General features: G+C 45.2%; 1 protein-coding gene across 1 annotated transcript in view; it reads right to left on the bottom strand.

The window, feature by feature from the left end:
- Positions 1–10,395: 10,395 nt before the first annotated feature.
- The window catches only part of LOC104512292 (mitochondrial amidoxime reducing component 2-like), a gene marked incomplete at its 5' end in the record, with an annotated part of 7,429 nt that continues 5,025 nt past the window's right edge, over positions 10,396–12,799 (bottom strand). The window contains 4 exons of the mRNA XM_010155212.1: positions 10,396–10,522; positions 11,064–11,135; positions 11,224–11,285; positions 12,308–12,448. Of these exons, the coding sequence (XP_010153514.1) occupies positions 10,396–10,522; positions 11,064–11,135; positions 11,224–11,285; positions 12,308–12,448 (402 nt within the window). The remainder of the gene's footprint in view (positions 10,523–11,063; positions 11,136–11,223; positions 11,286–12,307; positions 12,449–12,799) is intronic.

Genomic DNA, 12,799 nt, shown 5'->3' with positions numbered 1-12,799 from the left:
TAGTGGAAGTGCGCCTAGATTTTTGTAATACATGAAGAGTACCTTTTCCATTTGGTCTGATCCATCAAAAGGATGTTAGAAGAATGATGTTAAAAATAGTGAACTTCTGGCCAAAAGGAAGGCATAAGAGAAGAAAACTATTTCCAAGAAGCAGTGTTCTGGAAAACAGGAGCCCCCTCTCCCCTCTCACCAGTACTGCAGACCCCAGGAACACCGTTATCACAGCACCCTCACTCAGAGTGCACTGCCCAGTCATTACATGCCCACATGTTCACGGATAGTTTCTTGGTTATTTCAACTGTTCACACGTCAGTTCAGCAATCGTTTGTCATTATGGATAAATCCTGCTCTGACTTTAGAAAAGACTCCCTGGAAGAACTACTTCGTTGAATGAAGCATCATTTCTGCGACGTGACTTACACCCGCCTCGACAGCATCTCCCAGAGATTTCCTTTCTGCGTGACTGTTTTCCCCCTTGTTTACTCCGTGTTACAGAATTTGCGAGGGCATCTTAAAGCAGAGAAACAGCACACAAGATTTTGCCTGACATAGTTATTCCTACTCAGAGACTGAGAGCACGCACAGCATTTTCAAAGAAGCTGATCTGCGTGAAACCTTCATGTGTTTATTGTCACCCTGTGTTCCTGCCTGCCTTGGGCTTGACCCACACAATTGATGGAAGGCTCCCTAAAGCACAGGCTGCTGCTGTTCAGCCATGGCACTGGCAGGGACTGTTTCCAGTCACAGATGCATCCGAAACAAAATTAATCATCTCTCTGACGAGAGAATCTTGGTCAGTTATTTATTTCTTGGCATTGCTGATTGCCAAGACTTTAATTTCAATATGGGGTGAAGATTCAATGCAGAAAAGCAGAACTCCTGACACCAATGGGATTAGACATAAATACATTCACCCTAACCCAATAAGCCTGGGATGTCCTATATCCCAAATTGATTTTGCACCTTTCTTTCTCTGTATATCATCTTGAAGAGGTAGATACTTGGCATGAGTCTACGGAAAAGCCAGGTGATAACATTAATCAAGAGATTGTGCAACAGCACAGGGACAATCAATGTGTAGGAAAGCATATCCCACTCGAAAACCACACATATCCCAGCACAGTGCACCTAAGAGGTCACTTGGTAAAGATTTACTGAGGCTGCAAAACCAAGATATGCAATGTCATTCTCCAGAGAGGGCCAGAAGTCAGCCTCCAGCAGAGGGTACCTCCCGGTCAAAGCAACAGCTGGAGCTGGCTACATGCTGCAGTTGGCCACTAACACACACACAAGGCTGCTTGCCAGTTCCACTAGATACCTCCAGGGATGCCACCAGGTGCCATCCAGCATGCAGAGGCTTATTTTATAAGGCTGCATGGATGCGTGCACATCGGAGGTGCCATCCAACTCCACAGCACAGGGGGAAGCTGCAGAGTCTGTTCCCCACCTCCCTGCCCAGCTCCCGCAGAGATGCTGCTGGTACAGCCGGTGGAAACCCCGGCTCACGCCAGCCTTACAGACACCCTATAAGGCACACATACCTGCGGTGCAGCCAGACACACCCCACCATGCGCTGGGGCTTGGCGGTCTCAGGACGGGGCTGCATTTATGACCATGCACTGGTCGCTCTAGGAGCTTGCTGACCATGCTGGGGTAAAATGTGGAAGGCCAAGAGCAATGGCGAGGTCCTACTTTCTCACAGAACTTGTCCTTATGCAGCACAAACACACTATTCCCCAGCCCATGGCAAGCAGAAAACCCCAACTATTGACCATTCTAATGACTTATGATAGTTGTTCTTCTCCCTTCCCTTTCCCTGACCTCACTACATGCTAAGGTAAGCCAGGAATCCCAGTGCCAACCCATCGCCCTCTTCCCATCCGGCTGCATTACACCCCGAAAGGCTACACAAGGAACTGAACGAAGAGCCACTACAGCTCTAGGACAGACCTTCAACCTGCTTTAAAGGTGACCGAGTACTCAAATACAGTAAGGAATGCACTACCTGTACGACGACAGAGAGGGACTTAAATGTCCAGCCTCAATGCTCCCTGCTGCGCTTTAGAGAAAGCTTCCTTTAAGGTCACTTACACCAAGTCGTTTTCCAGTCACTGAAAATGGAGAAAAAAAAAAAAAAAGGCAAGAAAAATAAAGGGGAAAAAAAGGAAAGATGAATTTTAAAGGCTCAAAAGCTAATTATCACAACTTCATCACAGGCTGGGACACTCCATACTATCTTGCATTATTGTCCTGATAACAGAAGCCTCTTAGTCCAGAGGATGCACCAAGTGCGGCATCTCCATTTTTCAGTGGAAACCTGCCAAGAAAGAAAATAAAAAAAACTACACATACATCTCTAATAGGTTGTGGTGAGCATGAAATGAGAATAGCAAGCCAGGAAGCCTTCACATTTTGCAGGAACAGAGCTTCCATTCCTTTACACACTATGTCATTCAAAAGGATTTTCTCATGGGAAAAAGTAAGCAATCAGGAATGGAAATGAAGTGGTCAGAGCTGGTTATCATGCCAACTTGAGATGCCTTCGGACATTTGTTTGGGGCAGGGGAGCCTGACAAAACCAAGCATTTGAGTAAAAATGCAAACCACTCTGCTTTGGAACAAAGGTTGGTTTCTTACATGCCCAGCGACAGATACGCGTGCGTACACACACGTGCTCCCTATGAACCGCTGACTGCAGCGAGGGTTTGAGAGTGCAGGAAATGCGATGTCCATGGCGCATGATGCCCTAAAGACAGTGAGAAAGGGCCTGAGAAATTGAATTGCTTCTACAAAGCCACATTTGTGTTGTATAATTTTTTTGTGGAGAATTCCAGGAGTTTGGACCTTTTGGGAGACTGTGCAGACTAAACATTGACACTCCACAAATAAACCCTAAACAAAACCTAAAGCATTATCTGAAGTCTATTATAAATACTGCACAATCAATTGATTTTCATTTTTTAAAGAACAAGCTTAGTATAAGTGTGGATGTATCCAGACTCACCCCTGGGCACACTCCCTCCTCTTTTAAATTCACGTATCTTGATGTCTTCAAATCCAGCTCCAGATCCACTTTGACAGCTCCCTCCAGATGAGTAGATAAAATGCAGTAACTTCTCCTACTTGAATTAATGGAGGATACATTAAATAGCATCCGTGGGAGGTCCCTTCAGAACAGTCATACCAGAGACACATTCTTCATCCAAACCTACTCCGTTTAAAAAAGGCAAACAATCCCAGGGGGACCAGGGAGGGCAGGAACTATCTGTGATGCTAACTAATAGCTTTAAATTTAGTCTATTTTCTTCAAATGTAGTTGGCGTCAAACGTATTTACGTACGTAGAAAGTTTAGTGGGGTAGGAACAGCTATTTTTGGGTTGCAGAAAGGTCAGAGAAATGCAAGAGAAGCCTTGGAGTCCCAAGGCTCTTGTAAGGATGCTAAAGCCAACAGGGCTTTTTAGGAAAACGTATTTTTAGTGAAGAGATGCTGGTAGATGGTTCCATAGTGATTACACGTATTAAGTAAAAGACTCCACTTGTTGACAGGAGTCTTCTACTGCTTGGAGTTGTTGGGAGCTTTTTTAGTGTTTGTTATGAAAAAGAAAAAAAAAAAAAGAGAGGTGTGTTTTAGGGTTTGGTTTTGTTTGGGTTGTTTGTTTATTTAAGTTAAAGGAAATTATATTTTAGCATACCTGTGCAAATAAAGCAGTGCTGATTTTTTCCTGCCCTCTTGAAAAGCCAATGCTAAAAAAACCTTGAATGGCATCGTATTCAGTAGTCAAATGAAGTAAGGACAGCTTTGTGTGGAAACGAGATACCACAAGAAGAGGGGTGTACCAGGCTGCCCCTTTTTAGTTTGGAGCGTAGCTGGAGCTCAGCTTCCTGCCACTCGGGAGGAAACCTGCCGTACTCAAAGCATCCGAAGAAGCCCCAGCCGGGACTTGCCTCGCGCACACCCTGCCCGCAGCTCCTGTGCCTTTTGGGGATTAGAGCCTCTCAGCCAGGGCCACGGGTGCTGAGACTCCAGAATGTTTCCAGCAGCACCAGAGCTGCAGGCACGCTTTGGAAGCACAGTGCTTCAGGCACAATGCTACCTCCAACCTCTCTGGGTCCATGAGCTAACCTCTCCTGCTCCCCGCACAAGGGGGGTATTTAACCATGCCATCCACATTGTGGTTTCTCCACAGTTGCTAAGCGCAACTGAACAAAGAGGGGAGAAGCACACTGATCTTTTTACTCACTCTAGCAGCTTTTCCTTGCCTGCTGCCCTGCCTGCCTTCCCTTGGGTCCCGCTGCATGTTCAGATTAAACAAATCAGATGGCCTTTGCTCTTGGCAATCTTAAACACTGGCTCCAGCACTCCCAAAGGTAGACTCCACAAGGGCAAGCTGAGTCCAGAAAAGAAACGGAGACAGGTTCTCAGCAGTGCCACAGATGTCCTAGCAAGCTGCTCAGGTTGTATCTGCTCTCAGGATCCTCTGAGGGGCTGGTAAGTCACAGTGGCTTCCTGGAGCTGCTGCCAGAAGGTCCTCCCAGAGCGCACAGCCAGCACTGCCACTCCACGCAGCAGATGAAGTCACACAAGGAGATCCCAGCTGACTCCTTCCGTAGGTGTTTCAGTCACACGCACCACGGTGGTTTGCCCAGCTAGGGAGCAGCTACACGTGGGGTTGCACAGAAGTGAGGTTCAGCACCAACCTTCTGCTCCATCCGACACAGCGCCCAAGGGCCTTCACTTTCGTGAACTGGTTGTGAGGGATTCACCTGCCCTTGCATTTCCAGTACCCCAGCCTACAACCACTTCTAGGGCTGAGCAGGTGTTTATTATGCAAGTCTGAAAGGATCGGGTATTTTTCCAGACTTTCTACAACTCAGTTTACATTGCTGGACCTATTTGGCTGCCTGGTGCCCTTTCACCAGAATTAATTACGCAGCGACCCTCACAGCCCCAGTTAGGATGTTTGAGACTCACATTTCTGGACACACGGAGAAGAGCTGGAAGAGAGTTAGTCCTGCTAAAGGCCAAGCAGCCTGGGAGGCAGCAATCTGTAATCAGACAGCTTTAGTCCCGTTAGACAGGAATAAAGGAGAGCTGAGGGATATGAAAGGTCATGTCACCTGCCACCTGAGCTAACTGGAAAGAAGTTGGGATTTGCTCACAGACCACACATGAACCCAAGGAATGGAAGGTTAATACTGACCACCAAACCGCGCACCATGGACACAGTGAAGATCTTTGTTTTGAAGCAGCTCGGTCTTTACCTTTGAAAGGATGTAGTCGCTACTCCTGATCCCTCCCATATCTTCCGACAGCTCAGCTATCGCTGTGGCTTTTCATCTTTGACTAAAAGTCTAGTTTTCCTAGCACGATGAGAAGTGTCCTGTGGCCCACAGTATGCAGGGACAGATGGGGCAGGTATTCTCCAAGTCTGCATCTAACATCTATTGCTTTGTTTTCCACAGTTAGGGAAGACTACAGCCCGTGACCCAGCTGGTTTCCTTCACTCCTGCACTTCTACGTGTGAAATTTTGGTAAAATGAAGAGATTTAGCCATCACTTACTTATGCCAAGGTGATATAGGTCAGTCTGCCCAAGATAACTGCCCATGAGTCAGGGCATATAATCATGCCTGCTACGACTGAAGAACCATCCTCCTTCATAACCTCTGGAGACAAACCTCAATTAACAACGAATGCAGCTGGGTTAGGGAGCTCAGCAGTGAAGAGGCTACGACAGTGCATCAATGAAGCATGACAATTGTTTCACTGTGCTTATTATCTAGCCCCTAAAGAGAGTGAGAACAGTCAGCTGGTAAACAAGCAGTGATAAGCTGTCAGAGCAGTTTTGTGCACCAGAGAGACAATTCTGCTCTGCCGTGACGGCCCTGGAGGAAAGGGAGATCTCAGCCAGCTAGGTGCCCAGCGCAACAGTCCAAGAACAAAGGGGAGATGCTTTAGCTTTACACAGGGTCAGAAAAATGAGAGATTCCCACCTGAAATCTTCACAGTGATGTATCACAGCATTCTCTGTGCCTGTGGTCTGCACGGGTAGACGATATTCTGTATCGGCTCTCCAGCTCAGGCAACAGCTACTTGTGTTTTGATTTCTTTAAGTCAATGTGATGACCTGTTGCCTACTGGGGAGCGTTGCATTCCTCAGGCCAGGCTACAAGTGGCTGTGAGGAACACTGGAAGTCGACCCAAGCCCACAGCTAAGGCTTATTCTCAATCTGCCTGCACAGACACACCTCGAGGATGTGCAGCCACCCAGCTCCCTGCCTTGATCCACAGCCCCATCTCTTGGGGGCCCAGCCCTGACATGCACCCTCTACACACCTGAGCCATGCTCACCTCCTTTCCCTTTCCAACCATTCCAACCTGCTCCCTGCTTTGCCTGACTCCTCCAAGCACACTGCCACTTGCCACTCTGACTCCATCCTTCCCCTCGCTGTGGACAGGCACTTCCTTAGCTCTCTGCTTCATGCCAGCCTCAGCTGCATACAGTATCTACCTTCACCGGTGGACAGGCACTTCCTTAGCTCTCTCTTTGCTTCACGTCAGCCTCAGCTGCATACAATATCTACCTTCACCACAAGGTCAGTCCAAGCTTCATTTCTAGGCTCAATTGCCCACATCCTGGTTATAACAATCCCAAACGTGCATTTACCAGCTGAGGAGCCAAGAGGTATTAACCCCTGCTTCCCCAGCACTGATCAGCAGCGCAAAGCAGTCACACAGCAGCAGTCAGCACTCCCCTCCTGCCCAGAGAACAGCCCGGCTAGCAGGCAGGCACGGCACCATTCCCAAATACTTGCAAACGAGCACCAATAAATAAAAGGGAAGAAAATCAGAAGTACATCTACAGGTGACAACCCTCGTCCCACACCAGGGAAGCCAATGCAAGTAAAGACTCTGGCACCAGAATCCAAATACCGTCACGTTGAGCAAGCAGATTTGTTTGAGAGGAGACCCAGTGTCAGAAATACTTACGGACTTCCGTGTCTCTGGGTAAAACACGGAAACAGTTACTAGTCACGGTGACGTTCTAAGTAGAGCTTGATCATGTTAACACGACTGCTGAACACGTAAACCCAGGAACCTTTATGAGGCATGAAAGCTGCCCCTCTCCCAGCTGAAGGGAAGACAGACACACGTGGTTTTGATGCCTGCGCTGTTCTTTAAGAACTTTCTGCCCAAAAGAAGGACAGACTTCGCGGGGGTAGTCCTCAACCCTGAAGCTGCCCCATACCAGGAATCCCTTCCGGATCTCGAGATGAGCATAAGGCGATTTAAGGCACAAGTGCAGACTGGAAAGGAACACCTTGTGACAGCCCTTTTTGAAACCTTTGCCATTTGGAATGGCAAGGGCCAGGAATCTCTTTTCTTTTTATGGAGAGGTGGAGCAACTCCTTCGGCAGGCTTTTTTTTTTTAATCTCCTTATGATGCACAGATCTTTCTTTTTTGGGGGGAGTCCTGGCTGAAGATGTACCCACCTCGAATCTTAAGCAACCAGGAAATTTCTGCCTGCAAGGACTGTCCTCTCAAGCAATCTTCAGCAAGAATTGCGTTGGTGGAGTAAGTGCTGCAAAACAAGTTTTGGCTTTCTGCTTGGAGACCTGAAGTAGGAAAAAGGACCTTGCGTTGACACGGGTGTACTAAACTTTCCTACTTTACGATGTCTGTGGAAAAAAGGAGATAGTCTGCAAACATCTCCTTCATCATCTAGATCATAAGGGTTGTAAATTGAGTCTGAGGGCCGCTTACATCTGATGGTTCTGCTCTCTTACACTCATGGCTTCCTCTGGCTAACGGCATGTTTTCCTGAACTTAGAGGCAAGATTAAAAAATAAATAAAAATCATTATTGTTAATTGTATATGAGGTCCTGGAAGCAGCAGCAAAAGTTAAAAGCTAAAACAGAAAACAAGCTAAAAAGAAGATTAAAAAATTTTACACCGTACAAGAGCCTGGATTCAACAGAAGTTTATACTTGTGTTTACTTCCTCTAGAGTTAAAAAAAGCAATCAATGTTTTTAAGTACACAATTTAAAAAACAGTGCTTTGTGATTGACATGTTATCAGTCAGTTTCCTGACTGGCGTTAGCAAAATCAAATACAATTCCTACAGCTACAGCAGTTCAACGTTCCTAAGTCATGGCCCCCTTCTCGGAAGGGCCCTCTTTCACCATGTAACCCACTTACATGTCATCTGTGAAACCTGTTGTGCCCAGACGCATACCTCTTCTGGGATTCCAGACAAATTCTTCTGAGGGGCTTTTGCAGGGATGCATCAGGGGTTTAGATCTATGGCATGAATGCAGATGCAGTTTCTCATTGGAAAGACAGCCCCATTTGCAAATTAGCCCAATCGACAATAGCCTAACAAGGGGCAACACCATCCATACCACACAATTTGTGTCACGTAAATCCTAATGTGGTGCTAAAACAACAGGGAAACAATAGGTTTGGCTAGAGGCAGAAGTTAGGCGCTCTTTCCTTCTGCTTCTTTGACTTAATGAAGAGACACACACTTAACTAATTGCTTTGGCAGGCCAGCAGGCTGCATGGCTTCGTAATACCATCAGGAATTCCACAAGGTTCCAGAGTCTAATACTAAGACATGCTTTTTAAAAGTGAACCTCAGGATTATTTTCCTTTTCAAAATATGCTTTTTCTCTCACTTCCTCCCTCGAGTTCCTGCATCAGGCATGACAACACACAAATATACAACGTGCAGTCCGAACTGGGCACTTGTCTGTCACAGGAAAACAGAGTGCTCTGCTGATGAAAGGATATTTGGAGCAACACCAAGTTCACAAATTAGAAAACCACCTTCCCCATATACCTGATTCAGGCTTGCCACCTACAGCCTTCTGAATTTGCTCAAAGGCACGGCAGCTCTCCATCTTACAGGTCCGAGTTGTGAACATGCAGCGAAATTCCAGTTCATATTCACAACAGAAAACAAAGAATCTCAACACCAAATTGGGTTGTATTTGTCCTTCTTTACACTTAATTAGATTCCTCTTTTTGGCTAGTTCACCACTCTTTCTAGATCTGGTGATCTACAACAAAGCAACAGGCAGGCAAGTGTTTGAAAGATGGCTGGCTTTTGCCTTGGAGTCCACTTATGTTTAAAAAAAATTAATCATATGAGATTTAAAGAAAAGATACTACTGCCATCATCCAACTAGTTACCTCCCTGACCTGTTTTATGCAGTATAAAATAGAGCAGAAGATTATCAGCTTCCTACAAACAGCTGACATTTTGGTTAGAACAGGGGCAGGGGTGGGGGGCAACCAGAGATCTAAACGCATGACCAGTAAGGATGTTAACGTGCTCAGTCTAAAACCGCAGCTTCCCAAACATCTGCTTCGCAGGCAACTTCCTGTAGTAAAGGATTCACTGAGCCAAAGAGGAATCATCATGAACACAGAGCCCTACAATATTGGCCTGGACATCAGCTTGAACGGGGTAGGCTCAGAACCAGATCACTCCCAACAGCTTTTCTCCCTCCCCAGTGTGCATAAAGTTTCTGATCCAGTGAGCACCCAATTCTTTTAGTCAAACTGAAGCCCTAGTGACACGTTAGCAGACACATCACTACGCTACAGCCTAGGTGGCAGGGTATGCTTCCCAGGAGGAAAAAATGATGGTTCAAACCCTATCAGGCAGAGGTCATAAAGTAAGCAAACCCCACCCCCCCCTTGTCTTGCACATCGTTAGCCAGTGTTCCCACCTCAGAGTGGCATTTAGTCAGCTCACAACCCTTCTCCTCCTGATACTGCTCCCATGTCAAAAGACAGTAACTTTCTTCAGGAAACGACTGCAGGACAAGAAACACTGCAAGAAAGCACCTCCAACATAGACAGGGCAAGATGTTAGGGCCAGAGAAGAGTGGAATCTAAGACAGAGCCTTGCCATCTGCACTCCCTGTTCACCTGCAAAGGCAGCTCCTTGACCAACATGCCCACTTTACACTTGGCATGACTATTTTTGTGGTTCTTTATAGGCACAGAAGGTATTAACAAATGATGTAAAGCCCTTATACATAATTTTGGATTCCAGTATCAAGCTTGGCATAAAATTCTGGGAGGTGTGATACTCACAGTAGTGCTGTGAAGTCTGTCTTCACAGAAACTCTTCTAGAGTTTCTTCTATCACAGCCTCCAGAGAAACTACAGACGTGGTTGCTACAGACATGCTAGTAGATGACATGATCTGAAAAGGCTGGCATTCCATAGCCTCAGAGACCCCCCCTTCACTTTACAAAGTAACATAGCACAAAAATATTTTGCAAGGAATAAGAAAAATGTATGCTGGTGACTGTGTTCATGGGGAAACAATTTGCATATCGAAGTGAAAAGGCATCTTCTGATCCAAGTGTCTCTCATTACTCGACCATCTTGTACACAGGGTCTCCAACTCGAATGGTTCCAGTTCTGTCAACGGCAAAGTATCTTCCAAAGAGAGGGCTGGATTTGTATATGTGTTGCTGAGAGGGATCACACAAGCGGTAGCTGTGGAGAGAGAGCACTGCTTTAGAATATAGTCATCCAGCAAATTCTAAAACAGCAAAATATCAGTGATGAGAGAGGATATATGAATAGTGATGCCCTGTTTTGGTCACCATACTAGACTAAAAACTAAGTGAATATTGTAATTAAGAGAAACATGCAGTTCAAATGGAGAAAAAAAAAGCCTGATTGTATTCACACATCCACATATAATACACATCCAAAAGACCTTATAGAAAGAAATGCCAAAGTTGCAAAGTCAGACCTTTAAATACCTTAAATACCTGTTGCCCCAGGCATTCACCCACACAGAGATGAAAGAGGCAGGGAATGTAAAGTTTGCAAGAAAGAAGAGAGAACTTCCTGAATTTTCCTACCACACAGAACTGCAGACAGCAGAATGGAAGCCAATACACACAGACCTTTACACTATATTATTACATCCCACACATGTTTCAAACCACTTCTAAAACTAGTCTAACATCTGTTGGGATCTAGCCTAAATCCATTCCCACAGCCTAAGAAGCACTGGTATTTTTACCACCTTTTCAGTGTTTCCAGGGGCTCCTTCCTGTCCAGGACTCCAGTGTCTGGGTTAACAGTTGTTAAAATACACCTGTGATGACAGACAGCACCAAATCAGTAACAGCTTCTTACCATAAATCTCTGTACATCTATATAAAATGACAGTCTCAAACGTTTACCTGGCACAACACACTGCCCCTCTCATCTCTGCATCGCCAATAAGAATCTCCTCCCAGGTGTCCTGAGGGAAGGTAAACATTACACACAGATTAGACACATCCACATGCAACCATTTTTCCAGGCATGGCATAGTCATTCCTAGAAGAAGCAGTACCATTCCAGATGATCACCTTTACCTGCACCTTCAAAGCAAGTACAGTTACATTATGGTACTATTTTAATGAAAACCCTATGGTCACTGCATTCGTCCCATTCAGGGCCCACTTGTACGTTTATCTGGAAGGAAAGATACACAAGTCGTAAGTTCTGTTCTGCAGTCTGCACTTGCTTGAACCTAAAGCAAGCTTATCCTTACTGTATGTGTGATAATCTGAGCTGCGACCTGCAGTAAATCACAGAAATTTTCAGTGGAAGTAAGTTTTTGCTTCTCGTCTACACAAGCTTCCTATTGCAATCCTTCTTGGAAGACCACCACCCATTCCCATTTTAGGAACTCCTTAGATTTGGGAAATTATCAGATCTATCTAGAGCTAATTCTTTGGAAAAATGGCAACGTGACATAAAACACTTAAAAGCCACCATCACCAGTTCACTTCATCATCAGACCTTCCTAGAGAGTGTTTGCAGAACTACCAGGACATTCTCAGAGGTGCAGTGGGAAACTGCAGCACTGCAAGGGGCAGTTTTACTCTTGTGCCAAAGGCTATAAAACATCACACTGTCTGTTTATGAGCTGTTCATTTGTATCATTAATTTATCAGTTATAGCATGCATAGCTCTCCCTACTTTACACTTAAAGATGAGCTTTCAGTATCAAGCCTGTCGTTTAAATACAGTGATTTTACCCTTTGCTAAAGTTCATTAAGCAAACACGGACCTGTCTCCTCCCTCAATGTTTCACACGCACTGATGTGAGCAGAAGCTGTATCTCTCTGGAATCTAGTTGTAAAAATTAAAAATAAATAAATAAAAATCACAGAACAGCAATCTTCCTCATCCTTGTAGGCACTATCACACAAGGAAACTGAGTTACAAAGAAACGCAGCTGTGTCTTCATAAAGACATTTAAGACAGTTATTTTACCTCCTCAAAAGCAGTGCAGTCTGTCACAAAAATATTTGGCCTGAAGTTCTGTATCTTAACTTTCTTCTCCATCCTGGTATTTAGATCTTCCAGTGAAGCTTCCGAGACGATCAAGACCGGGCTACAGTCAGGATAGGCAACCTATATAAGAACAAACAAACCCCAAGAGTGCTGTAAGAGGACGGGAGCAAAGCTACTGAATGGCAAAAGGACAGATATGTTGCAACTAGTGGCCACATATTAGCCCGACTGTTAGGCTGCTCCATTCAGGTTTTAGTTTTCCTGGAAGTTGGTTAACAAGTAAAAGAACATGCCCTTTCCTATTTCAGTAACCACGGCAAGTTTCATTAGCTCAAAGTGTAAAACTGAACTATTTACAGAATTAAACCAAAATTATATAAGCTCCCACAACTTCTTACAAAATAATACTGTATGCATGTCCCAGGCATTTATTCTGGGTGTTACAGACAGAAAGAACTAAGTACATCAGCA

The sequence above is a fragment of the Eurypyga helias genome, unplaced genomic scaffold (genome assembly GCF_000690775.1).
Source record: "Eurypyga helias isolate BGI_N326 unplaced genomic scaffold, ASM69077v1 scaffold4497, whole genome shotgun sequence".
Classification (NCBI taxonomy): Eukaryota; Metazoa; Chordata; class Aves; order Eurypygiformes; family Eurypygidae; genus Eurypyga; species Eurypyga helias.
Note: the sequence above shows the minus strand (reverse complement) of the source record. Positions and strands in the feature narration are given on the sequence as shown.